General features: G+C 40.2%; 1 protein-coding gene across 6 annotated transcripts in view; it reads right to left on the reverse strand.

The window, feature by feature from the left end:
- Positions 1 to 863: 863 nt before the first annotated feature.
- Positions 864 to 15,772, reverse strand: part of klhl8 (kelch-like family member 8) — a 59,203-nt gene continuing 44,294 nt past the window's right edge. For 5 of the 6 annotated variants that reach the window (XM_041215651.1, XM_041215834.1, XM_041216009.1 and 2 more), the window contains 3 exons: positions 14,765 to 14,924; positions 13,527 to 13,728; positions 864 to 3,195 (listed from right to left, as the gene is read on the reverse strand). In XM_041215651.1, coding sequence (XP_041071585.1) covers positions 3,072 to 3,195; positions 13,527 to 13,728; positions 14,765 to 14,924 — 486 coding nt within the window. In that variant the 3' untranslated portion in view covers positions 864 to 3,071. The remainder of the gene's footprint in view (positions 3,196 to 13,526; positions 13,729 to 14,764; positions 14,925 to 15,772) is intronic. The other variant, XR_005946465.1, reaches the window with a different exon arrangement.

Raw genomic sequence — 15,772 nt, forward strand, 5'->3', positions numbered from 1 at the left:
AGCACCAGTGACCTGACAGGTGCAGAGAGGGCAGGCTGTGTTTAGCATCCTTTTCCTTCCCCTTCCCCGGATTGGGGAGGGCAGTGTTGTACCTAAAAAGATCTTTGTCACCTTAGGAAAGAAACCCCATATCTGCCCTGATCTGCGGACAGCAAGAATTACGGAGGGCATCTGCGTGCAGGGTTATGACTGAAGACTGCCAGTAGCATCCTCTACCTGCCCTCGCCACCACTTTTCCATCACCACAGGACTTGGCAATGTCTCGCATGTTGATTGATTTGATGAACAACCTGCACAGTGTATTTGTGGGTGGGGTTTTGTGCAGCGCTGCTCCCATTCTCTCATCTGAGGCAGCTGAAAGAGTGCAGTTTTTCATTCCGGAGTTGTCCTTCTCCTAGATGAGTTGCTAAACAAGCTGAAGAGCCTCACCTGCCCTTTCTAACATCGCCACCCAGTCTGTAGGCAGTGTACTTCTGCACTGTTAGACAATACTTTACCATTAGGCCCATAACTGGCAGTGGAGAGGGGGGGCGGTTCTTAAAAATCAGTTTCCCTTCAAGGTTGATGAGCCCCATTTGCCCAGAGCTGTCTAGTTTTGAGGTGCCAGACACTCACCTTCACATCTCTGCCAACAGTTCTAAATAGGGATCAACACATGAAGCTGGGCAGCAGGAATTTGATTAGGATAGGCTATTTAAGACATTGACCGCATGGTTTTCTCAGCTCTTTTCACCATCCTGGGCCTTCCTAACCCGGGCAAGAGGAGGGGTGTAACTGCAAATAAAGAGGTTACTTAAGGGGTTTTTAAAAGAACATGGGACATAAAAATTTAGAAAGAAAAAATAGTTGACAAAAAGTGCATGTAGATGTAAGTTTTTTTAATATATTATAGATACATTATATTAAAGGCATCAGTGTACGAATTACAAATCTCATTTGTATACAAAGATTATAACGCTGCAAAACATTCCCGCAAGCTACAAAGTTAATGTAACTCAATATTGCCAATAAAAATGTAGTTAAATTTTATTGCATTTTGAAATATCATAACCACAAATAAACTTTCAAATAATTTACAAATGATAACATTATAATAAAGCAAAAAGCTATATAAAATAAATTCTTTTCATTTCAAATAAGCACAACATTATTTTGGTATTTCTACTTGAACTTTTAAGCAATTATTCATGTTTCCCATTATTACAATGAACCCAATTTCAATGGAAAATGACTGCTGAGAATGCTAAATTAAAGACAACTAGTTTTTCATCAGTTTATCAATCTTTCTAAACATTGTTTTAAAACATTGCATTGCTTAAGGGCTAAATTATAACAAGTAGATTTTCCTTGCTGGCATATTATTTGCCAGTTCAGAAAACAAATGACGGGGAAAATTCTTAGCCACTCAGTACAGTAGAAATATATTTGTTATACAGCCTAAAGCATTCAAAAATATATATTATTTACTGTTTTTGTATGCCACTTCAACCAATGCTGTAAATTATAAATTATAACTTGAAGCATTCTAAATGCCAACAGATTTCTTATTGCTATCAGTCTGGATTAGCTTTAATTAGAAATAAATTTGCAGTCAGACGTTCAGCACGTATTTGCTTTCTCCTAACTCCTTCCCAGTCCTAATATGAAAGATTCTTTTCTGTCCCAGTCTTCCCTGTACGACCCACAATTCTTCAACTAAGCAGCTTTCGAATATTCCTGTATAAGTGGCCACAACTGAGGGCTGGAGATGTCCTTATGCTTTACACTCCATAGGGGAAAGCACATCTCATGAGGAACTTGGCTGTGATCAGGAACTCACAATGTGCAAAAATACAGAAACACTCAAAGCTTTCCCCAATTTAAAAAGAAGCACATTATGTATATCCACTTCTGTTTCAATCACTCTCAAAAATCCATAATCATTCCTTTATACTGAAAATAAAATTGCAAGAAAAAATTCAGTCAAAATAAAGTCAATTCACAGAGATCTGAAATTATGTTGACTAATGCAACGTTTAAGGTGTGTTCTTTCTCAAAGAATTTATAGAATATACAGTTTTAAGAGATATAACAAGATGATATAAAATAGGTTTCAAAGATACTCGTGAAACTTTTAGCCCATTTTGGTCTCCCAAAAAAAAATATAATTTGGGAAATGCTACCACTTTCAATTTGCACAGGAAAGCAGATCACTAATAAGCTGTTCAGTTTGGACATAAAGCAAAAGTCAAAAAACCTATTAATTGGTTAGCAAACAATTTGATAATTGCAAGACGCTTTTGTACAAAAATGTTAAGGATTGACAAAAACAAAATTTATAAATCATAGCACTCTAGCACAATCTTGTAGATAGTACTAGCTAATAAAATGATAGTGCACCATTGCATTTAACTTCACAAAACAGGTGAATTACTGCTTGGTAAATTTCTTGCTGAACAGCCAGGTACCTATGTACTGCTTAAAGGTTTTACAGAGAAAACAAGGCCACATACTTACCACGAATGGCTTATAAAGAGAAAGCTGGGGGACAGGAGATGGGGCGCAGGAAGTATATTTGATATGTCCTAAGATACTTCATAACAACAAACCCATTTTTCAATGAGAAATATAATCTACAAAATTTGTGCTTTTTGCTGGTCACATTTTTAAACTACCACCAAGCTTGTTTTTCTCCAGCACCTGTTCCTGCCACCACGCTACAGGGAATACTCCAACTAGACTTATATGTCTGAGGCTACTACTGCAAAGCTCAACCTATGGTTGATGCTAAGAAATTCAACTCTCAAAGTGAGCAGCAATGCAATTGGGACCAACCAGGGAGGTGGCAGAACACCAACAAGGGCTCAGTTTACAAAACCACTTCCATTCATTACAATGGCAAAGATCACCATTTAGAACAGTTCTGCGAAATCAAATCTACCTTCAAGAAAATGCTATATACTTTATATATTGAATGAAAACAATTTTCCATGCCTTCTCTCATTCTGCAGTAACTGGCTAGTTGGAATGAAACTTCCTGTGACATTATTTTCTTCAGAAAACTTCACTGTATTCCACAGGCATTGCAAAAGTTACATGCAGTCAACAACATTGCTGGATCCTTGACCCACATCTCGGATTTGGCTGACCAGACAGGCACACACAGCAACTCCAGCTCCAGCCCTGCAGTGTGAAATCGATCCAACCAGCTCCCACCTATAATAGGAGTAAAAAGGAAAAGGAAACAAAAAAGACTTTATGAAAAGCACCAGCTGATAAAACCACTGAGTTTCCTCCCTCCCAGGGAGAGATTACCCATATTGATGCTTACCATTCTCATGACCCTAATTTAGGAATGCATCCTGATTATTGTCTCTCTCATCTAAGTATCTTTTGTCAGCATGCTGGTGCACCAGCAAGGAAACTAAATTGAGTTAACTGCAGGTGGCCAAAGCAGATATTAGTATCATAGTAGCCCATGTATCAACCATCATGTTTCCTACACTTTAATTGGAAAGGAACATCCAGTCCAAATGCTCTGTATTTGTATTCTCACTAAATCACATGCAGAGACAGAGGAAAGAAATTCATCAGAATATTAGATTTTAACCACACTATGCAATCATAGGGGGCGGAGTACAAAAGTAGGGAAGTCTTGCCACAACTGTATAAGGCATTGGTGAGACCACACCAAGAGTACTGCAGGCAGTTTTGGTCTCCTTAATTAAGGAGGAATACTCTTGCATTGGAGGCAGTTCAGAGAAGGTTAATTAGGTTGACTCCTGGGGCAAAAAGGTTGTCTTATGAGGAAAGATTAAGCAGATTGAGCCTATACCCATTGGAGTTTAGAAGAATGAGTTGTGATCTTATTGAAACGTAAGAGTCAACTTAGACTTCTCAACACCAACAGAAATGATCTACTGCCTTCACTTGTGAATCTTGGGATAGTTCTATCTCAATTTATAACACTATTACAAGACTGAAAAATGATTCACAAGCATAGTGGGAAAGAGCCAGGAAAGTTGCAGAGGGACATGAAGTGCACATTAAGCATGGAGTGGATACTCTGCCCAACAGTAGGGTTGTGCTCAAGGCACTAAGAAAATCATAACATGGTTAGACAAAGTGAACAATGTTTTTATTCACTCCCTCCCATCCCCACCAATCTCCTGGTACGATCGTTATCAATGCTCCCTTAACACCAAAAGTGGTAGGCTTGATTGAACATGGCAGACAATTGGTTTAGCTATTCACTGCCAGACCCAGGATCATCCTGGAATGCAAATGGCTTCTTTTCTCTACTGTAAGCCAGCATCTTAAACCTCTCTCCCCTCCAACAAGTCCGAGTTCATGGATTTCTTTAAGATTGAGACCACCTGATCAGCTACCCTGATGTCATGACAGCGGATCACAGCCCCGAATTACTTGTGGACATATTGAACTTAAGAAAGATGTGTTTTTTAAACAAGACCTATAAGCAAAAGCTGGCTGAGAATGTAAAAGTAACCACTTTCTGGAAAATTCCTATGTGGATTATGTTTGGCCGACTAGTCCAAAGGGGCTCTGGAATGTTGCACCTAAAAAGGCATCAATGTCTACTTCAGACAGAGACACTTGAAAGGGAGAGATGCAATGTAAAAGACTGAACTTAAATCTCCTGTGGTTGCACAGACAATGGGAACCAATTACCACATCTCAGCAGAAATCATCGCCTGTTGAGTTATATCTCAATGCAGAAATGATCAGAGTTGAAAGGGCGAAAGACATTTTTTTTCCCCTTCCAGGAATACACAAGGAAAGGGGTTAAAAAGCCAGCTGCAAACCTGATTGGTGTGTTCTAGTTCTGGTGTGCTAGTGAAGGTCACAGCAAAAGAACAGCAACTAGGCAGCCCTGCAGTTTGCAGGTAAAAGTCTCTCTCCCTGCTTTCTCTGACTGGAGGCAAGTCAGCAAAGCCTCAGTCAAAAAGAAAACAGGACAGCTCCTTCAGCTAACCTGCAGAACCAAGTGTCTCCAAACCAACCGCTCAAATGTCAAATTAGCTTGACTGGAATCACCCAACTCAACAGCCACAACATTTCACCATCTACTCCTCACAGACAAGCCAAGGACTGATTTTTATGTCTTTTTTAACTTTTATTTTTGGACTCAACTTCTCTTTTCTGATCTGTGTGTATATGTGTTGCGTTTTTATTATTTTTCTTGGGTTTTTAGTAACTAATCAACTTATTCTTTCTTTGACTCAAGAAATCCTGGTTAAATTGGCTCCTTCTAAAACATAAATACATTTGGTATTTATTTGGAGAAGGTATCCATAAGGGGAGGGCTCCTTTTTAAATTAACCTTCTGGTGACCAACCAAGGGAGTTGAATAAAGAAGAGGAGCCAGCTCAATCCTCCTCACCTGGGAGTACAACAAAATTGGTGGTCCCATTTGGGAAGTTAACAATTTGGGATATCTCGTCCAGGATCATAACAGATTGGGGGACCTCACCCGGGGACCAGTCATAATATCTGTGACTTCCCTCCCTTTACCTTGTCCACCATGCCAAACTTCCTCTTAGGTTCATCATGCCCTAGCCCTGAACTCACATCTCCTGTTAGTTTTGCTGCTATCTCCCCTCATGCCTTCTCTGAGCTTAATTTGTCCATGAGATCCACTTTCTACTCCGTGGACCCTATTCCCACTAAACTGATCACCCAACCTCCCTTCCCAGGGTCCAATTTAGCTGATATTGTCAATGGTTCCCTCTCTTCAGGTACCATCTCCCCCTCAGGTTAGAATTTGCCATCATCGCTTGTCCTCACCAATAACTTTTGACCCCTTGCAAACTACCACCCTTATCTCCAACCTCCCTTCCCTCTCTTAAGATTCCTGAACATGTTGTTGCCTTCCAAATCCATGCACATCGCCCCTGAACTCCAGGTTTGAATCTTTACAATCAGGTTTCCATAGTACCAAAAAGATCTCTTATCAAAGTCACAATTAACATCTAACATGTGTGACAAAGATAAACGATCCTTCCTCCTCCTCTTCCAATGCCTGTCCAGTGTGGCTCAGCTGGACATGGCTACACTTGCCTATCCAGTTGTAGCTAGAGAATCATCTGCAATGCCTTATCTACCTGGTCCTGCACCATTGGTCTGATGCCCCATGGGATCTATCCTTGACCCCTGCTAGTTCTCATCTACATGCTACCCTTCAGTGACATCATCTGAAAACAAAGGGTCAGTTCAGAGAAATATATAGCACAGAAGGAACCATTCAGGCTCTCTGCCAAGCAAACCAGTCAGTCCCATTCCCAATTACCTCCTGCAGCCCTGCAAGTTTATTTCTTTTAAGTGCCCATCCAATTTCCTTTCAAAATCATTGATTGCCTCTGCTTCCACCAACTTCATGGGTAGAATGTTCCAGGTCATTACCACTTGCTGCATAAGAAAGCTCTTTCTCACATCCCTCCTGCATTTCTTGCCCAAAACCTTACATCTGTGTCCCCCTAGTCTTTGCGCAGGGGTCCTCACAAAGTTTTGGTTGCATTCCTGAAAATCACAACTTTAAGTGAAATGACTTTATGTGAATCATAGGTTCCAAGAGAAATCAATGTTAAAGCCAGAGTTAGGTTCCTTCAAGCATTTTCTGGCTGGAAAAAACAATGTACAAGTTGAAATACTGTACCATACATGTACAGCACTGTGCATTCCAAGCTAAAATAACTTGCAAAATAAAATACATCACAATAAGAATACAATATACAATTTTTTTAAAAATTACACTCACCTACAGTACTTTTAGATTGACCAGGTTCCATCTAGTGGCAGAAGTTGGTCAGTCCCAGAATTATCAGTATCAACCAACTTCTGCCCCTAGATGGAGCCCAGGCCTTCAGTGCAAGTTCAAAACAGGGGCCAGGAGCAGAGCAACTGAAGAACAGACTCTGGAACTAAGTTAAGAACAAAGGGCAGGAGGCGAGGCAAGGCAAGGTGAGGGGCATGTAAATTCCAGAGGGAAGCAACTCTGGGAGGCAAGGCTAAGAATCAACACCTGGTGATAAGGGCAGGAGCAAGGGGAAGAGGGACTGAGGGCGGGAGCAGAAGCACTGCAGGAAAGGTCATGTGTGCAGGCAGGCCACAGAAGAGGTGGTCTGTGGCAAATGACATTAAAACAAAACTGGCAACATTAAATGGATATATGGAGGCTATTAAATATTAAAATAAAGCAACCTTAAGTGACTCAACGTTAAGCAGGGACGTACTGCACCATCAACCGGAGGGAACAGTTTTTCTCATTTATCTTATCCAAACCTGTTAATCTTGTACACCTCCGTCAAAACTCCCCATCAACCTCCTTTACTCCAAGGAAAACAACCTTAGCTTCTCCAGTTACCTAATTGTAACTACACAGTAAGACAGAGTATAAAGGAAGAGAAAATGGGAGCTTGCCAGAAAGCAATAATCGTGGGGGATTTTAATCTATATATGGACTGGAAAAGTCAGGTGGGCAAAGGTAGCATAGTTGAGGAGTTCATAGTGTGTTTTCAGGATAGTTTCTTCGAACAGCACATTCTGGAGCCAACCAGAAAGCAGACTATACTAGACCTGGTACTGAGCAACAAGATAAGATTAACCAATAGCCTCTTAGTGAAGGCACCCTTGGTAACAGCGATTATAATCAAAATGAATGTAAAATTCAATTGTAAGGACAAACGAGTCCGTCCAAGATTAGTATTTTAAATTTAAATAAGGGCAATTATGAGGACTTGAAAGAGTTAGCTAAAGTGAACTGGCAAATGATGTAAAGGGATATGATAATAGAAGTTCAGTGACAGGCATTTAAAGGGATATTTTAGAATATACATAATATATACATTCCAATGAGATAGAAAAATTTCAAGGGGAGGGTCCACCATCCGTGGTTAACTAAAAGGATTATAGACTATATCAAACTTAAAGAAAAAGCATATAATTACGTAAAGATGGGTGGCAGGTCAGAAGATTGGAAAGAATATAAAGAACAGCAAAGAATAACAAAAAGATTAATAATGAGGGAAAAATTAGAGCATGAGAGAAAGATAGCTAGAGACAAAGACAGGTAGCAAGTGTTTCTATAGATATCCAAATAAAAGAGTTAACAAAGTGAGTGGACTGAAGTAACATCCCTGAAATAACTGTAAATCAGGAAATGGAAGGGAGGGAGGAACTCGGGAAAATTACAATCACCAGGGAAGTGGTATTGAGCAAATTGTTGGGCCTGCGGGCTGACAAATCCCCAGGTCCAGATGGACTTCACCCTAAGGTCTTGAAAGATGTGGCTAGTGAGATAGTTGAGGCACTGGTTTTAATTTTCCAAAATTCCCTAGATTCAGGGAAGGTTCCATTAGATTGAAAAATAGCAAATATAACTCCATTATTCAAAAAGGGAGGGAGACAAAAAGCAAAAACCTACAGGCCACTTAGCTTAACGTCTGTCATAGGGAAAACGTTAGAAATTATTATTAAAGATGTTATAGCAAGGCACTTAGAAAAATTCAAGGCAATCTGGCAGAGTCAACATGGTTTTGTAAAAGGGAAATTGTTTAACCAATTTATTGGAGTCCTTTGAAGGAGGCACATGTGCTGTGGGTAAAGGATGCACTATACTTCGATTTCCAGAAGGCATTTGACAAAGTGCCACATGAAAGGTTATTGCAGAAAATAAAAGCTCATGGTGCAGGGGGTAATATATTGGCATGGATAGAAGATTGGGTAGTTAACAGGAAGCAGAGAGCTGGCATAAATGGGTCTTTTTCTGGTTGGCAGGATGTGATGAATGGTGTGCCACAGGGATCAGTGCTGGGGCCTCAGCTTTTTACACTTTATATAAATGACTTGGATGAAGGGACTGAAAGAATAGTTGCTAAATTTGCTGATGACACAAGGATCGGTAGGAAGTAAATTGAAAAGGGACATAAGGGGGCCACAAAGTGACATAGATAAGTTAATTGAGTGGGCAAAGATCTGACAAATGGAGCATAATGTGCGCAAATGTGAAATTGTCCATTTTGGCAGGAAGGATAAAAAAGATTATCTAAATGGTGAGAGATTGCGGAGCTCTGGGTGTCCTAGTGCATGAGTCACAAAAGGTTAGTATGCAGGTATAGCAGATAATTAGGAAAGCTAAAAGAACATTATCAGTTATTGAGAGGAGAATTGATTACAAAAGTAGCAAGGTTATGCTTCAGTTGTACAGAGCATTGGTGAGACCACATTTGGAGTATTGTGCACAGTACTGGCCTCCTTATTTAAAGAAAGATGTAAATGCGTTAGCAGCTCAGAGAAGGTTTACTAGACCAATACCAGGAATGGGAAGGCTGTCTTATGAGGAAAGGCTGGACAGGTTAGGCTTGTATCCGCTGGAGTTTAGAAGAGTAAGAGGCAACTTACTTGAAATCTTTAAGACCCTGAGGGGACTTGACATGTGGAGAGGATGTTTCCTTTTGTGGGAGAATCTAGAACTAGGAGTCACTGTTTAAAAATAAGGGGCCGTTCATTTAAGTCGGATGAGGAGAATTTTTTTTCTCTCAGGTGGTTCAGAGTCTTTGGAACTCTCTTCCTCAAAAGGCAGCAGTAGCAGTGTCTTTGAATATTTTTAAGGCACAGCTAGATAGATTCTTAGTTAACAAGGAGGGTGAAAGGTTATCAGGGGTAGCAGGAATGTGGAATTGAGGTTACACTCAGATCAGCCATGATCTTATTGAATGGCAGAGCAGGCTTGAGGAGCTGAGGGGCTTACTTCTGCTCCTAATTTGTATGTTTGTATGTGACTTAACCTCGTGGCTAAAATACCCCATCTCTGGAATCGTTCCGGTAAATTGTATCTACACCCTCTCAAGGGCCCTCACATCGTTCCTAATGCATGGCGACCACAATTCCATGCAGTACTCGAATTGTGGCCTAATCAGAGCTTTACGAATGTTAAGCATAACTTCCCTGTTTTTGCACTCAATACCTCTGCTTATTAAGCCCAAAATTCCATACACATTGCTAATCACACTGTCAATATTTCCTGTCACCTTCAAAGATCTATGCATATGCACCCCAGGTCACCCTGTCCCTGAACACTCTCCTTTACTTCTTGTCTCTTCCTACTCTTACGGATGGCCATCTATCTACTACCCTGAATTCTTAGTGACTGTGGAGAGGCCACCTCCTGGAACACACAATTCAGGAAACACTGATCTTCCTTAATGCTCCGCAGTGACTCCAGAAATCTTGAGCACGAGTGGCAGCAACTGAAGCAGCTATCTCCCAACAGACAAGAAGTGCCCAAAAGTTCCCACATGCAAGAAATGCAAGCAACAGGTTTCAGATGCCCATCCGTGATCTAAAATAACCCCCTTTCCCTCTTCTTTAATCTAGTAGTACCTTTTTTAAACTATTTGTTTTAATTAATGTCTCTAGACCTGCTCTGTGCTAATACTCTTATTAATACACTTACTCTTATACTTAGCTTGAAGTTATTAATTTCCCAGCTGCTAATCTAAACAAATGCCCTAGTTTAGAGAAAGACTCATTTACCAAGCACTGCTTTCCTGTGATGCACACTTTCATTTCTTCTTCCAAACAGAGTCGGTTAGCTTTGAACCCCCCTAGCTTTTTTAAAATCCTCTCGCTGTGATCTGTGCTACTCTTTTACCCTCCCATTGGTCTCTCTGTGCAGCTGCCACCACTCTTTACCCTCCTGCTGTGCTCTTGCTCTCGATGTTGCTGCTGCCAAACTTTTACCCTCCTGCTGCTCTCTCTGTGCTCTTGTTTTCAATACTGCTGCTGCCACACTTTAACACTCCTGCTGGTGTCTGTGCTCTTGATACTGCTGCTGCCATGCTTTTACCCTCCCGCTGGTCTCTCTGTACACTTGCTCTTGGCGCTGCTCTACCGCCACTTTATCCACCCGCTATGCTTTCTCATTTCCACATGTACGGTGATGGAGGCCAGCTCTGCCTCACCATCACCCATCTGCTGCTGCTAAATTATCAGTCTGCTTATCCAACATTCTGTACAAGATGAGCAAGAATTCCCAACTAAATATTAGGAGGACTGAAGGCAGTGTTCAGGCCCACCACAAAGTCTATTCCTTAGCCACTAGCTCTATACCTCACTGTGGCAATGGTCTAAGGCTGAACCAGACTGTTCACAACCTTGGTGTGATATAGGTCTTCAAAATGAGTTCCGATCACATATTCGTGCCAGGACTAAGACCACCTATTTCCATCTGCATGCTATCACCTGACCGACCCCCCGCCTCAGCTCATCTGTAGGTGAAACCCAAATTTATGCCTTTTGTTATCTTTAGGCTTGACCATTGTTAAGCACTCCTGGCTGGCTTCCCACATTCTACCCTTCATAATCTTAAGGTCACCCAAAACTCTGCCACCTGTGCCCTAACTTGCAACAAATCCTGTTCACCCATCACTTGTGCTGGCTGACCTACACTGCTTTCTGGTTAAGCAACATCTCGATTTCATCCTTGTTGTCAAATCCCTCCATGATCTTGCCTGTTCCTATCTGTGTAACTTCCTCCAACCCCACAACTTAGTTACCTGCACACCTCCAATTTGGCAATTTTGAGGGTGTAAGTAGTCAGGTAGATTGGGGGGAACCAGTTGATGTAGTGCAAGTTGGAATTTCAAAAGATATTTGAAAAGAGATTGTTACATAAGATTGGAGCTCATGGGATTGGTGATATTATATAAACATCGATCAAAAAATGGCGAACAGCCAAAAAAAAGCGAGCAGGAATAAACAGGTCATTTTTGGGTTAGCAAGCTGTAACTTGCAGGGTACCACAAGGATCAGTGCTCGGGTCTCAACTATTCATAATCTGACAGTGTAATGTATCCAAATTTGCTGATAATACAGATTGGATCAGAAAATAAGCTGCGAGGAGGATACAAAATGGCTGCAAAAGGATAACGATCAGTTAAGTTAGTAGGCAAGAAGATGGCAGATGGAGTATAATATGGAGAAATGTGAAATTATCACATTTTTTAAAAAAAATTGTTTTTCTATTTTTTCTTTCAAAGTGTGAAAGACTAGTAAATGTTGGTATGCAGAGGGATTTGGATGTCCTTGTACACCATTCACAGCAAGCAATTTAGAAAAGCAAACAATATGTTCGCTTTTATTGCAAAAGGTTGTCATGAGGAAAAATTGAGTAGAATGGGTCTATATTAAAGTTTACAAAAATGAGAGGTGATCTTATTGAAACGTAAGAAAATCTTAGAAGACTTGATAGGGTAGATGCTAAGAGGCTGTTTCCCTTGGCGAGACTAGAACTAGGGGTTGTAGTCTTAGAAGAATGGATCGGCCATTTAGGACTGGGGCAAGGAGAAATTTCTTCACTAAGGGTCAAGAATCTTTGGTGTTCTCTACTCCAGAGGGCTGTGGATGCTTGGTCATTGGCTACATTCAAGGCTGTGATCGATAACTTTTTGATTGCTAAGGAATAAAGGGATATGGGGATAAGATGGGAAAGTGAAATTGAGGAAGAATACCAACCATGACCTTATTGAATGGTGGAGGAGCCCTGAGGGATCATATGGCCTGCTCCTATTTCTTATGTTCTTCAAGGTGGGAGGGACAAGCAGCATCGAACACTATTTGATCATCAACGAAGAAAATATGGTCAATTAACTGTTACATGGAACTTGCTATTTTTAGTGCCTGAACAACCAATTCAAAATATTTAACAGAACGTAGTTAATTTTACAGCAGTGGTCTTGTCACAAACTTTCCATTAGTGTAAATTCTTTTAGCAAATAAAGTGGTCTATGCTGCACTGATTTTAAAAACATTTGCAGTTTGCATGTTAGAAGGCAAGGCAGCATAATATGATTCACTATTTAAAAATTAAGCATTTGAAAAGATTGCTGATGATTACATTATTCAGGGGGTGGATGGGTGGGGACATCATGGCACACAATTGTCTGCTTCATCAAACGACCAAGTTATGGGAATGTAAACACCGATTGGGGTTAGAGTACCCAAATATGTAAAAGGATCATAGCATGTTCGTGTTACAGTGATACAGTAGTAGGGGGGCTGCATTTTCACTCATTTTAATGTTTGGGGAGGACAAAATCATCAGGTGAAAATTAATTTCCTTCCCGCTATCATTTTGGTGATGTATACATGAGACTATCATGCTCAAGCTGGCCCTTCAAACATGGGAGGGGCGGGTATGTTCCTTTTCTGAAAAACAGGGCCCACATCAACTGATACAAAATTAATATTAAATTTGCGACAACACTAGAGAGGACTGGAGGGATGAATTCTGAAATTTGAGAGTGGAGAAGGTTGGCTGTAAAACATAACAAGTCTTACACTGCATCCAGCTACAACTTATTTAAATGCAGTAGTTTGGGATGCAGATCAGCCAATGTTCTCTTTTCTAGAATGTTCATTAATGGACAAAGTTATAAAAATATTACAACATTCCTGGAAAAAAAACTCATGCCAATAATGTCACATTTTGTTCCACGTACAACTTACTGAGCAACCAGATGGGCATTTACCTGTTCATCACCGGATCATAAGCTTCCACAGTATTCAGATAAACATTGCCATTGTGACCACCAACTGCAAAGATTTTACCCATGAGCGTCGCCACCCCAACGCCACCGCGGGGTGTCGTCAGCTCTGCCACATACTCCCACCTGTTCATACGAGGGTCAAATCGTTCCACAGAGCTGAGTGGAGAGTTGTCATCAAAACCACCTAAATGAAAAATACAAACATACCATGGGCACAAATGGATAAAAATAAAATGGCTGTAATGGTAGAACAGTGTGAAGCGTCACCAAGTGTTGGTATACACGTTACAATATTTTCCAGCATTGGATCTTGACAGCCAGGATGCACCAGATTCAACCAATCAACTGTTATTTAAAAAGGAAAATGAATGCCAACAGGCTCTTCACTGGGCCAGCATTGTGCACAGCACGGCAGCCAATTAAGAAAGTAGTGGGAATGAATTGCATCCTCCTTCCCCACCACAGAAAGGTGAAGGAAAGGAGAGATTAACTTCAAAAAACAAACATAAATCAAAACATTGCATACAAGAAAATAAAAGTTCTATTATCAAAATTATGAAACAAGTTAAAAAAAGGTAGGTAGTTACTTTAGTGTAATGACAATTAACACCAATTCAAAAACTGCCCAACTCAGAGTACATGCCACATTTTCTTCTTCTGGGGGCAGAGAGGCTGAACCAGAAGGTGCTACATATTTCTCCAAATCAGAAACGTCCCTCCTAAATTCTGTTTTTCAGAAAACAAAATTAAGAATAAACAAGCTCATAAGTGGTGTAACTGGGAGAGAGAAATGATTCCACAGACGGTGGCTTCTATTGATTTACTAGGTGCATTTCGTTGCTCCTTAAAGGCTAAACAGTGGAAATTAGACTCCTGTAATTTAGCATTTCAAGTAGATAGTAATCACGTTGCAACAATATTATTGCATTGGTAAGCCCCAATTAGGATATTTCAATTCATTAAGAGTTCATAGTTAGGTTCTACACAGCTTTTAGTAACATTTCCATCTTTTTCTCCATTTTTTTCCTAGTCTCCACATGTTGTGTACAGTTAAACAAGTTACTTATTGCCAGCTTCAGCCAATGTCTTTATGAATTAACCATAAGGTGGATAAATGAAGACAATCAAGGAATGTCTACATTTATGAAGATATATTCTCTTAATTCCATTGATTCATATTTACGGTGAACCATTTATTTTTTGAAAGTGTTAATACTTGCCTACTATGTACAAGCAGCCGTTTAATTCACCAACTCCATTTCCAGCTCTTCTTTGTCCCATGTCCTTAATTTCCATCCATTTGTCCAAATAGGGATCATATCTCTCAACGCTAGACAAAGATACTACCCCATCATTCCCACCAACAGCATACACATAGTTCTAAATGTGGGGAAATGAACAAAAGGTTAGATACAGTTCCATCATGAAACAGGAAAATGAGCCAGAGTAGGAAGTCACAGAGGCAAGACTTTTGCTGCAGACTGAAGCTCAGCATTGTGCTCACACAATTTTGCAAAACAAGAATGGTGCAAACAAGACATGATAGGGTTAAAAATCCATTTTTGAATGTTTGCGTTCAGACAGCAGACTTAAAAAAAACACAAATCCTAAAAGGTCCAATAAACGGAGGCAAATGACTGACTTCTCCTGTGTTTATGACTGTTTTAGACTAAGACTTTTGAAAGACACCATAGCCAATTATCACATTTTAAAAATAAATTGTTCAACCTTCTGGCTCAGGTCAATGGATAAAGGCTTCTTAGAATTGGCAAGCACCGACCATCATGTCATTACAGCAAAAGGTAGATGCTCCAGCAATGCCATCCTCATCTTACTTGTATGTTAACAGTTAAAAAGTGAACACCGGACAAAATCCTAAAATGGGAAAGCAAGTAACAATCTTGGTCATAGTTTTGAAAAAATTGAATATACACTCTCGGTTACCTTTAAATATTATTCAAGAAAAGACAAAAATAATGCTGTCAGCCATAACATAGACTAGGAAATCCTTAACAACATCCATTGCTAGTCTGCATTTACAATCCTGCAAATTTAATGCCTTGCTGGGGCACTGGGGGCTCTTGCCACAGCTCAAATCCAGGACAGCTGCCAATGAACAAATTTTGCCATGAAATGGATAACTTGCATCAAGAATTGCATTCAACATACTCCTGGAGGATAGATCATGCAATATGCCCTATTTCTTCTGTCACGTTACCTGTATGTTT

Source organism: Carcharodon carcharias, chromosome 1 (assembly GCF_017639515.1).
Source record: "Carcharodon carcharias isolate sCarCar2 chromosome 1, sCarCar2.pri, whole genome shotgun sequence".
Taxonomy (NCBI): domain Eukaryota; kingdom Metazoa; phylum Chordata; class Chondrichthyes; order Lamniformes; family Lamnidae; genus Carcharodon; species Carcharodon carcharias.